Source organism: Hyposmocoma kahamanoa, unplaced genomic scaffold, assembly GCF_003589595.1.
Source record: "Hyposmocoma kahamanoa isolate Upper Pololo Valley unplaced genomic scaffold, ASM358959v1 95, whole genome shotgun sequence".
NCBI lineage: Eukaryota > Metazoa > Arthropoda > Insecta > Lepidoptera > Cosmopterigidae > Hyposmocoma > Hyposmocoma kahamanoa.
This window is the reverse complement of record NW_020654972.1, coordinates 568,940-582,242: the sequence shown is the minus strand read 5'-3', so window position 1 is coordinate 582,242 and position 13,303 is coordinate 568,940. Positions and strand designations below refer to the sequence as shown.

Here is a 13,303-nt window from a genome sequence, read left to right as displayed (position 1 = left end):
AATAAAATTGACAGAACACGTCAAATATTACTTTCAATATTAAGTAATATTTTTTTTACTTTTTCTATTACACATCTTATTCTCTTTTATTATTTCTTCACATTGTTTGAGAAAAATTCTATACATTCCGCGACGGGAACGGGGATTGCTTGACGCGTATAATACAAGTTCACCCTGGCGCTCGTCCTTGTAACTCACACTCGTCCAGCAATCCCTTACCTCCCGGTCTCTGCAATAATGTACTAATAATTGCATGTTATGACTAAAGCATATTAGAAAAATGTGATAAAGCTCCAGAAGGAACAATTCGCGGCCTCTAGCAGTGTAATGACAATTACGAAGTTAAAATCAATATGAGTAAAAACAACAATTATTAAAATTATGCAATTCCTACAGCACTTTGATTATTAGATAAATTGAAAGTGATTATTAATTTAATATTTAAGTAATAATAAAATGTAATAATTGTGATATATTCTTATTTATGTAAGATGTGATCAGACTTTGGGAGAATCTTGTAAGACTCGGTAAGGTCCTGTAGTGATATTAACGGGAGCTCCGAAATGCATATGTATTGTATGCATAGGTATTTGTGTGTCACACACACACCACTAAATTTGCAATTCAGACCACTAGCTGTTATCACTAGACCAAGATGGTAACGGTACCATCTTGTTCTTTAAAATCATAGTAACACTATTATTGGTTACTAAAACACAGTTATTAACGGTAGTAGCTGTGTTTTAACCAATAGCATTACTTTAATTTTAAAGACCAGCAAGTGCCGTACATATGTCAAACATGTAAGCTCTTGCTAAAATTTGTGTAAAGTATTCACTATACTTTACACAAATCTTAGCAAGAGCTCAGACAAAACTCTCCTCCTTTCAGTTTTGTTGTGTAAAACGTGTAACAGCTAGATAATAATAAAAATCGTTTATTTTTCTCATCATGTAGTTTTTTTTTATGATATCAAGTGACGGGAAGAACAAGTGCGCCTGATGGTAAGTACACGCCTGTCCATAACAGTTGCCGTGCCACTCAGAGCTTTAAATCGCAAAGATCTGAGGGGCACTGCCACTACGCCCTTCACCCTGAGACAGAAGTTGGCAAGTCCCATGTGCCTGTAATTTCACTAACCCTTACCCTTCAAAACCGGAGAACAGTAATGCTGACATTACTACTTGACGGCACAAAATTGGTAAGGTGGCAGTACTTCCCAGGACGAATTCTTTCACAAGGAGCTCTACTGCTACTAGATAAATATGTACACAAGTATACAAACACTCAAATGCATACATACATTCGCATAAACACAGATCAAAGTTACCTTATTATTGTAATGTCATTAGATTTTTGTTTTTGATACCAAATGACGAGACAAACGAGTCGTGGACCTTGTGGTAAGCAACACGTCCATAAAAGTTGCAGTGCCACTCAGAGCTAAGTGAGGTAAGGTAAGTAAGGTGGCAGTATTTCCCTGGACGCACTCTTTCACTAAGAGCTCTATACTGCTTACAAGTACTATAACAATCATAGGCAAAAACTCACACATACGCGTGCATGCGCTAGTTCATGCGTGCGTGCATTTCTGCGTGTGTTATGTATCTACCGTCTTGGCATGTACAGATAAAATGCATTCAGACCGTTTACTCTTTTCTGCTATTACGGTTCTCACGTTCTAAGTATACTTACTAAAATTTGCTTTACAACAAAAGGCAAAATGATAATCAATTAAGACTAATAATTTATGTTCAGAACGAAAGTACTTTAACTGTATTCTTGAGACTCTGTGAGTGCTTTCCAACATTATTCATGAAAGTTCTTTCTATTTACAAGATATAGTTTCAGCTCTATCTTACCTGCCGTCTAAACGCTGCGAAAAGTCAAAAGACTTCAAATATTGAACGAGTTATTCATAAGCACGCTATTGCGCGAAAAAAGATGTTAAAATATACAAAACGCATGACAAATGGGTACATTTTTTATGATACGTTGTGACGAGACGTACAAGTCGTACGCCTGGTGGTAAGCAACATGCCTGTCCATAGCAGTTGCACTGCCACTTAGAGCTTTAAATCACATTGCGCCCGTCACCCAGAGAATAAAGTTGTCAAGTCCCGTTTACCTGTAATTTCACCGGCATCCTTACCGTTCAAAACCGGTAAGCTATAATGCTCACGTTACTGTTTGGCGGCAGAAATAGTTAAGGTGGCAGTACTTCCCTGGACGAACTCCTTCACAAGGTTGCTACTGATACTAAAAACGCACTTGAATATCCAAATCGATTTCAAGTGTAATTTGTTTACCTATAAAATAAAGATCATTTGACTATGTCTTTGACTTATTGTTATTGGACCCTTTTGTAACATGTAGCATTCAAATACTGGTTTTATGCAATATACTATATATGCAATATAATATAACACTCTTGTACTTTATTAGCAATATGACGTCATTCTTAGTCACAAATACAGTAAACAGTATTGTACAAATATAAACAACATTATTTGCTTAAATTTTTCAATGAAAAATTTGGAATGTGTTTTTATAATAATCGCAGTATAGAGTACTAAAAAAACCGACCACAAAAGTACGTGGAATTACATATAATTACCAAGTTTTATTGAAATCGGTTACCGGAAAGTGTGCAAACCCGGATTTATCCCCTAGTTCGCCACTATACGGGATTTGACACAGGAGATAATAAAAATCGGTTCTCACTACTCAAAGTATATTGAGAGAAAAACGCCTTGAATTGGAGAATAGCAAAATCAACCATTAAAATAATTGCTGCTTGTGATAAAATTTAGGCGCTATTTATAAAAATGAATCTTCATGCGGGATCAGCCACCCTTAGAGGTGAATGATTTTCTTCAAAATTAAATGGGATCACTCTGGAGGTACTCTCTTTCCAACAAAAAAAGAATCATGAAAATCTGTTAACAAATACCGGAGTTATCGCATAACATACATAATTAAAAAAAAAACATACAGTCGAATTGAGAACCTCCTCCTTTTTTTGATGTCAGTTAAAAATTACAGGAAGTCAATAGTCCTACTTCTTCTTTGATTACAGGGCAGTCAAGAATAACAAAGTTGAGAAAACAAAACAAAACTGTAATCACTTTGTAACTTACAAAGTTGTTTGTTAACTGTTCCTTACGAACACTAACAAAACATTTATTGGCTGGTCCCTTCATTGTAGCAGCTGTTGTGAAGTCTTTAAAACGAGGTCATTAAAGCATAGGAGCGTCTTTCTCGTTTGTTTATGGTAATCGAGTTGACAAGTTACGAGGCTTTGGCGTGATACACACGAGTGAAAACGTTGTGAAAACCAATTCTGGTTCTAATATTTGACTGAATATTATCGTAGATACGTCTCTTATCTCTAAGATGAAAACCGTTACGTTCGTAATGTTTCCGGGAAATCATTATTAGAATTATGTTGTATTACATTTTCAGGTTTAATGTGTAGCCTAGCCTTAGCAACAAGATTTATAGTAAGAAATGTTAAAAGATGAGAAGAAAAGACTAACAAATAAAATGATATAAAAAGAAAGGTACAATTATTATTAAAAGTACTAACGCGATGCGTAATATCCCAAAAGGGCCAATATATCTAAATAGTTTTAATAGTAATTGACGTGAAGTTTTGCAATGAGAAAATAAAGGTGAACTGTGATTTTTGGGCACGCCCGATCGTTTCATGCATTTTGATGATAGTGACGATGGATAGAACAAACGTAAAAATAGTGAAGGAAACGGAATTCGAGAACTCAAAGAAGAACGGAAGAAAATAAAAAATAATTCAAAAGTTGCTAAATAAGTCGCCAGGAACCAGAAAAAAGATGATAAAAACGTGAGGCGATGAAGGAAATCAGCATCGTCACAAGTGCTGCAAAAACGACCCTACCTGGGTCGTTTTTGATGTAGCCTTGAAGTACTGTTGGACGCGTTTAGGTACATACCTAAAGCACATTGTATATTGTATGTGAAATATGTCCTCAAATTCGATTTAATACAATGAATCGTGAGTAGAACCTTTGATTTTGCTAGAATGAACCCACGTTCGCCACGCCCCAGTTTAGTTAGGGACGGCTTTTCACAAAATTCGACAGTTCCTCCACTACAACTTGCTAACCAACTTCACTTTAACCTGTCAAACCTTTTAGTTTTACTAAACCAACTTTGACAGGTTTAAGTGACATGGTAACAGGCTCTGGTGGAGCGGTGAAGTTCGGAAGTAGAAATAAAATGCTATTTATAATGAATAGCTGCAAGGTAGTCTTGAAAAGTTGCAATGTGCCGCTGTATAGACTTTATTAATAAGGAGTAACTTAAAGGTTCTATCATATTTAATCAGGGACATAAATATAACATATAATACATAGCACAATCGAAAAGTTGTAAAGTAGAAATCCGATTCTTTTTTCTAAATTTAATTGTCAGTAAGAGTACATTTCCAGTTGATTCTCTTTGCCTTCTCTGTACAATTATTGAAAGTAAGTTTCTTTTTAAATTTTTCCTTTAGCCTGTATTGAGAAACAATGAATTGAAAATAAATTGATTTACTTCCACCGAAGTTTTCTCTTCAATAATGCTAACAACGATTAAGAAGCTGGCAAGCACTTGTACTCAACGGCTTGAACTCCATCCAACTTTAAAACGAATTTTATTGTGCGAAATAATAAAAGCTTACCTCTGTCACATGAGCATGGTATCCTGACATCGTACGATAATGCTTCTCCTATTTTATTCCAACAACATTTTTCTGTTTCGGTGTTCGTGCGAAATTTATGACGACTGACGAATTTACGGAAGTAATCCATTAGCTTTTGTCCCGAAAGCGGATAGTGCGGGTTTTGTAACAACCCGATTACCATTCCGGCGCTGCGATAAGGATAAACAAACGAATAAAGTACAGCAATGTTACAGGTTCAGTAAAGTTTTGTAATTTATTACTTTAAGTTTGAAAAGAAGTTTTCAAGTGAGGTCAGTCCCTGATGGGTACTTAGGAAAGGCGTTATTCGGTAGGTAATATACATCTTATCAAGGGGAGGTTCACCCGCTGTGCCCGCGGGCGTAAATCTTGCTTTTACGGCCTCACCTGTCGATGGAATAATTTACTGCCGGCTTAAAACTTCCCCCGAAAGGAAATCCCAAACACTTCTCAAGAAATAACTGAATAAGAAATTTTCGATTGTACGCACAAGCGCTCCTCCCCCGGCGTTAACAGCCAGGAAATTCGAACCTAAACCTTTTGCTATTAAAATAAATAAAATTCTGAATGGTGGTGTAAATGGTGGAATCGGAGATTTTAAATTGAAAACTTGAAGATAAAATGGGTTTTGACGATTTTGTTACAAAATGGTTCAATAAAATTCCTTTCCTGCTAATATATTTGCTTGCTAAAATACTTGCAAATATATTTTGAAGTAGGTATTCGTACTCATAATTGGTTAAGGTAACATAAATAAGGCAAGTGCAATATATCCTAATGAAACTTTTAAAAGTATTGTCTTCGAAACAGCAAAGTGCAAAAATGCAAACAATAGCTTTTAGAATTCAATTTTTCAAATAGAAATATATTTTTCTATTTCGCTAGGGAATGCAAGGCGAATAAAAATTTGACAAGTACGGGAGTAACAATTGTTGTGAGGCGGCTGGGTCCGTCGACATCCCAATATAGATGGATAAGCAATTTGCAAGTAAAATGTGGACGTCTCGCGCACGCTAGCTATATCACCTCTATTTTTATTACTTTCCTACAATTTTCGCATATTCGAATAATTTAAACTTCAATATTTCATAAAATTTCGTCAAGAAATTTTATTAATTGGATGAGATTTAGTACCCTCGCTAGCACGAATATTGCAAGGGCCACCCCCAGCTGAGAGCCGCAAACGGCTTAAATATGCCAAAGTCAACCGGTTCTATAGCTTATATCTTGCCGTGGAAACCATGGGTCCCTCGAGGGCCATAGGCCTATCTCCTTGTTAAGGAGCTTTCAGTAGCCTCTTTGAAGCTTCCGGCAATCACACGTCAGGTGCTTCCGCCAAAGAATAAGCATATCTATTCCAAGGTGAAACGTTGCTATAATGCTCCAGAGGCGCTGTTCTTGACGAATTTTGTCCCTTATGTAAAAATGAGAAACACCACTTTTTTTTACCAAAATCCTCAACACAATTTTACATCTTATCAATATCACAGTTTTTATTGACTACGTCTACCCTATCACCCCGCTATTCGACAGCAAATCCTACACTCCACTTATTAGACTCAATATTTGTACTTTACAATGAAAATTATAAAACGCTAACACTTACTACTTAAATGGAATTAAAAGTAAAACATTCTACTTTTTTTATTTATTACCTAATTTGTCTTATTTAATAGCGGAAATGAACCTATTGTTTCGTATCTAAATTGCGGATATTTGGTTTTTCAAACAAACCAACGTTTGACAGGTCCCATATGGATGACTGTTAGGAAAAAGATAAAAAATAGTTTCATTACCAATATGTAACAATCGCTAAAGCCTCAGAACTCGTTATTTTAATATCATTTATTTATCTAAATGCGAATATTTTATAATATTTGTTGAAAAAAGGCCATTTAATTGCAAACCATCTGATGAGGTCCTACTCGAAACTCGGAATCCATTTTGCGTTCGACTAAGAACAATTGTCATCGCTTCAAATGATAGCTAGCTGGTACAGTATAAAATCAGTAGACGTTCGTAATGAATAGTTGGCCAGCTTAGTGCCTCGTGTGCCAATTGGCCTCGTGCCGGAAAATAATCCACTACATCCAACTGATCATGCCGGTTAAGGATTTCCTCATTCAATTACGGAGATTTCTTTGTATCTTTCAGATGAAAAGAAGACTCCGCAAAGGTTGTTTTATGTTTTAATTAATTTTTATTGAAAATACATTCTAGTGCAATTAGTCTTTTCCAATATTTGAAATATTACAATTAGTTCTAGAGACGGGATTATTATATAAAACTATACAGTATAATTAATTTAACTCACAACAAAACAACTATAGTAACGGTAAAGGTATTTGAATACTGTAATTAATAAACACATTAACAATAAACAATGTTGCAGAATTATCGGGGTCAAATAATATGTTTTAAATAATACAAACTACTCTATATTGCACACACAGAGACAAGCAAAAGACAAAATTTGTTATAAGCCGCATGCAGCCTTACAATTACGTAAAAGAAAACACTAATCAAATAATATTCCAAGTTTAGATAGACTGTAACTAACCGGGAAGTAACGCTTTACAGGTGATAAGCGTTTTTCCCGGCCGTAAAGGTTATAGGTTAGATTTTTGTCGTCGGTTTGTCACACATGCCGTTATAAATTGTTATTATCCAAATTTGAATATTGGGAAAGATGATAAAACAGAATATAATCATTACTGGTCGAGTACCAAACGTCTCAGAACTACAAAAACATATTATCAAATAGTCTGCGATATTACGTGATAAAATCTTTGCTACACTTTATCACGGAGATACGTTAAATGGTGAAAAATAGAGAAATTGTAGTCTCTTAGTGAAATAAAGCCATTTGTGTTATAAGAGCTTTTATGACATGAAAGTCATAAAAATAATATGAACAGCATTAAAGAAATACGTATGTGTGCATTTTCACAACTCTCTTATACAAGCATAAAACCTTATCGACTAATTGCGTTTGTAGAATCTTTAAGGCTCAATTTATATTGCAGCGGAACGAAATGGACGCGAATTTTTGTAACGATATTGTACACACGCCAGCACATCAAGCTACATATTGACGTATCTTGTTCCGTTACAATAGAGGCGATTTTCGAACAAAAATGTGTAGTCTGATGTGCCGTTCCTCGTACATTATGAACTTCTTTTTATAATTTTTTTTATAAATTTGTGGTCATTCGTGCAACATATAAACTAGATACAAGCCAAAACCTTCCACGGAATTCTCGCGCATGCTCACTTCCATTTCGTTCCGCCGCAATATAAATTGAGCTTAAATGTCTGTCCTGAAAAGTTGTCATTTTGCAGATGTGGTCTTAGTACAACAAAGATGCGTGGGCACGTGGTCATAGTTGGCAATATTAATTAAAATAGTCCCATTCTCAATTGTAAGATCTAGGAACTCGATTGCTTTAAGGTTGTATTGGTCAATTTCTACGTTCTAATGAATTAATAACAAAGATCGAAAACTTAGAATAATTCATTCGGTTATCTAACCAGCACACACAGGCAATCCATGCCAGATGCTCTGCCTGTTAAGCCACGGCACGAACGAACAGACCTTTCCAATTTTTCTGTAAGCTTCTTGCAGGTCTTTGTTTTTGGTTATTAACAATTTTTTTGACGTATCTGTAAGAAATTTATTTCTTCACTTAGAGAGGTACCCTTACAGCTCCACCACCGCTGACTAAAGAAGTCGCTATAATTGTAATTTTTAAGTTTATTGAATGTCACGATGTTTTACCATAATATTCAATTTTTTTATATATATAATATAGTATGTATAATATATAAAATACTTCGAAATACGTTCTATATTTTTTTATACAATGAAATGGCGATAACGAACGATGACTATGCCAAAAAAGGAATCCTTACAAAAATAGTCCCAGTGACAAGACTCACTTTAAAAAAACACATTGTATATAAATATTGATTATTATGAAAGAATCTGAAAAGAGCAAAGAACGGCTTGGCGAACGCAAAAACGAACACTGTCACGCGACTTGAACGAACTCTAAAACTGTTAGTAAACTATACTAGGTTTACTAGCATAAAACCTTACTTAAAATTTATTAATACAAAGATCGAACACATTGATATTTCCTCGAAATAACAGAACTCCAACCTGCGTCTGTGTGTGTGCCAATCTAGGGCAAATTCATCAGAGTAATTTTCCAAAAAAAAATGATAAATATCGTGATAGTAAAACATTATATTTAGAGTTGCCAGGCCCTTGAGTCGAAAATTACGTTTCGTTACCTGAAAAGTAAAATTTTTGCTGCAAATCTTAATTGTCGTTTTTTGACCAAAATTTCTAACTGTGAATAGATACAGAACGTAAAACACATATGTACGGCTATTTTATTAGTAGATTTCATTTTCTTTGCTCCATGTCTGAGCTACTTTATTGGTTAATTTCCATGCGTTAGTAAACGATTTGGGATTGATTTACAACAATCCCAAATCGTTTTTATATATATAACTATATATGTATATGTAACTTTTGGCCCCACTAGGGGGCCAAAAAGGTACGATAAATGTAAGAAATGTAACCATCTGACAACACTGATTATAATCAATAAAATCAATATTACCTTATTACAAAGTTAAATTAAAACCATTCCTATCTTGTCTGTAAGTTGGAGCCTTGGCTGTCCTGCACTAGCCGTAATAACATTTACTAAGCCTTATGTAAGCTCCACCTGACATGCAAGCAGAGTATAACTGTAACTATCCAGTAATTTAACATTGCGTACAAAAGAAAAAAATCCATTTCTAGTTCTCAGATCTCTGCAATGCAAATAAAGCATGTGCTGTATAAGGAAGAATATAATACAAAGGCGAAATCACTTCCTATCCTTCGTATAATAAAGCCACATGTGGTCACGCGTCAGAAGTGCTTTTATCACCTTAAAGTCACAAAAAACCGACCTCAAAAGTTCGTGGAATTATATTGAAATCGGTTACCGGAAAGTGCGCGAAACCGGATTCAACCCTTAGTTTGCCACTCCTAAAGGTGGAATATTTGCTTCAAATTGAAATGGGTGCCCTCAATGGGTACTACTCAGGTACCCTCTTTTGAACAAAAAAAGAATCACAAATTCGATGCACAAATTGAGTTATCGTGTAACATACTTACAAAAACTGAATGAAGTCGAATTGAGAACCTCCTCCTTCTTCAAGTCGTTTAAAAATAATACGAACTACATAACACAAATTATGTGTATGTGAAATTTTATAACTAGTCTATTTAAGCATTAAAAGTTTCGTTCGTTGTATCTTTAAATCTCTCTACTGAAAAGTTGACATTTTGCAAATGTGGCCTTATCAGACCATGGCTAACAGGCGTGTAAGCAATTGTCAGCATCGAATCGAACATAGCACCTTAATATTGAAAACGTGCTTAAAGTGTATATACCTTAAAGATTTTTTTAAAGATTTAAGTGAAAATAGTGGATCCCCTACTTAAAATACACTGTATATTTATTCTCTTTTTTTTTTTTTTTATGTTAACCGGTAGGCAAACGAGCAGACAAGCCACTTGATGGGAGGTGGTCATTGTCGCCCATGGACACGAGCAATACCAGAGGCATCACCCATGCGTTGCCGACTCCGGAGAACCTTGTTTACACGTCTTTTGAAGAACTCCATGTTATAGCGCAAGGGGAACACTTCAGGAGGAAGGCCATTCCACATCTTACTGGTTCGGGGAAGGAACGAACGAGATGCTCGAGTGGTCGTGACGTGCCAAGCATCGAGGAAGTGGGGATGGAGTCTTCTCCTTCGGCGGGTCGTGCAGTGGTAAAAGAGTGACGGAGGCACCAACTCAAAGAGTTCGTCTGAGCACTCCCCGTTATACAGACGGTAGAACACACATAGAGAGCCAACATCTCTCCGCAGACTAAGGGGCTCTAAACCGTCTGTGAGCATAGGGTCGTCGACAATTCGAACAGCCCGACGTTGGATGGAGTCAAGTGGATCAAGCTGATACTTGGGTGCTCCAGCCCAGAGGTGCGAGCAGTATTCCATATGGGGCCGAACCTGAGCTTTGTATAGCAAAAGCCGGTGCCCCGATGTGAAACACCGCTTCGCTCTGTTGAGCACACCAATCTTTTTAGAAGCCATTTTGGCTTTATTCAACTCTGTTTTGAGACGAGGTAGCGAAAATACATTTCTATTTGAAAAATCATAGTAACGGTTGAAAGTAATACACAAAATCTTAATTAAACGTGCTTCAAATCTCGATAGACAGGAATTACTTGGAACTCCATTACATTTCTGTTGACAATATCATCAACTCATAAAAGAGATTGCGTGTAGGAATGTGCTGTTCTTGAATAAAAAGTGGGCACGCTATTTTCGCGTATCGCTGTGGCTACTAAAGAATAATTATTACCGTGTTGTTCGCATGTGTATGTACATTTCGAGTAGGAATATGAGATAATGTAATTATTTTCCATGTCAGACCACAGCGTTATCGGCGTTTGTTTACTTTTTTAACATATTACTTTCACGGTTTCGTCTGCTGTTTATCGCAAGCAGTGTTTCACGCACAAGTTTTGCTGTAGAATAAATATTGTCACACGAATTTAGTGATCTAATTATTATTAATTTTTGTGCTGTTAACTATTTTTCGTAGTGAACAGAATTAATTGAGTTGCGATTTGAGTTTCTAATAACGGCACGTTTACACTATGTCGACAAGTCGTTCCGGCTTACCCGGCGGCAGTCTACGCAATGTGTAAACAATGAGTTTGACGACCGTAGTTAACTGCCGAATCTACCAAGTGGACTAGGTGTTCCCTACTCATTCGATGGTTTAAAAAAGGTGTAATCACTTTCAAGCGACTCAGGCGCCTTCGGCAAGTGACAGTCGATGAAACAAATTTCAGCGTGTCGGTGGCAGCGCCCCACCATAATGTTCGTGCCGGGGGCTAGGGACTACCTACATACCCGATTAGTTTGTAGAGCTTTTCGAATGATTTTTTTTTTATATAATATCTAGCCACGGGACGAACGAGTCATGCGTCTGATGGTAAGCTACACGCCTGTCCATAATAGTTGGAGAGCCACTCAGAGCTTTAAATCGCAAAGATCTGAAGGGCACTGCCACTACACGCGTCGCCCTGATACATAAATTGACAAATCCCTTGTGTTAACAGTAAAACGACTGTGCCTCCTTCGGTAAAGCAAAGTTATCTACCGAAGATGGTAGTCGACCTTGTGTAAACACCATTACTATGCCATAGTAAAATATTACTGGAATGTTTGCTGCTTTGTTATTTTACCGGTGCTTTTGTGTATATTTTATGCTACGTAGGCATTTGAAAAGGGAATGTCTTCCAGTTAAATTAATGGGAACAATTTAATTAAACAATCAATTCAACTGCTTGTCACTGAAGAACAATAGATCCAATAATTTGTTTTTAATCAAACAATTTCTTTTCATGACGGAAGTGGAAATAACGAATCCAACTTGTAATAACAAAACAATATGACAGAAATTAATATAAATCAACTATTAGAAATAAATGGGATTCTGGGCGAGACATCTGGCAGTTTAATTTGTTTGCCGGCATTGTCATGAGAAATTAATATTCCAATTTATTCCACTTCTGTATTGGGGCCTGTAAATCAATATTCGGTGTCGTCTCTTTCGCGGAATGAGGCGTTTTAAGCACTTCCCCATCTATTTGGATAATTGGAACGTTACGCCTCAGTAATTACAGAAATTGTGTAATTTACTGTGTATGCTTACTCCGGTACGTTTACTCGACACTTGAGACGTGGTAATTTAAAAAATTTAATTTCTATATTTTTTAAGCTTTGGATACATTGCTACAAAAATTAAAATTACGGTTATTACAAATAGGTATATACGTGTGTATAGCAATGAATACCAAAATATGGTTAACAATGTACGTGCTCTTCATCATCGTCCATACCCTGATTTCACTCACTGTTGGGTTATAGGCCTCTAGTAGTTTGTGCCATTCACGACGATCCTGTGCTAGTCTCTCGCCCATCTGTGGCCCGTAACTTTGACGATGTTGTCCACCCATATCGCTACTGGACGTCTCACGTTTCTATATATCTTGTCCACCATTCGTTTATCGCTTTATTCCATGTAAAATCCTGCTTAGGTCTGTTTTAAGTTCGTTATTCGAGCTCCTATGTTATGAACCATAATTCGTCTTCGGATTTCGGAATTTGGAACTCGATCTCGAAGTTTCATGCGGAGCAACTTTGTGCAACTCTCATTCTGTACACAGACTTCTGTATGAGCTCTTCAACTTCATTTATTATGGTTAAAATTATATAATATCTATTTAAGATAAATAAAACGTTTATTGTCTTGCATCACACATACAATAATATAATACAGTAAATGGATTCAAAGAGAGACACAGAAATCTAAATTAAAGAAAATAAAATAAAAAACAAACAACAAGAAATTTATTTTTTTTTAATTTTGTTCGTTTGAACGTTTGTTTTAAAGGGCCCGAAACGTTGGTTTGTTTGAAAAAACAAATATACGCGATT

General features: G+C 36.0%; 1 protein-coding gene across 1 annotated transcript; it reads right to left on the bottom strand.

The window, feature by feature from the left end:
• Positions 1-10,315: 10,315 nt before the first annotated feature.
• On the bottom strand, positions 10,316-12,822 carry LOC113238290. The gene is made up of 2 exons (XM_026475127.1): positions 12,683-12,822; positions 10,316-10,934 (listed from the first exon to the last, which is right to left on the bottom strand). The coding sequence occupies exons 1-2, from the start codon at positions 12,820-12,822 to the stop codon at positions 10,316-10,318; spliced, it is 759 nt and encodes a 252-aa protein (XP_026330912.1).
• Between the last annotated feature and the right edge of the window lie 481 nt (positions 12,823-13,303).

Bases quoted from the DNA above. Each gene is read 5' to 3' on its own strand.
- LOC113238290 (XM_026475127.1), bottom strand. From the start codon at position 12,822: ATGGGTGGACAACATCGTCAAAGTTACGGGCCACAGATGGGCGAGAGA. The intron at 10,935-12,682 runs GTACATTGTTAA...TTTTTCAAATAG, and splicing joins TGGACGATGATGAAGAGCAC to AAATGTATTTTCGCTACCTC.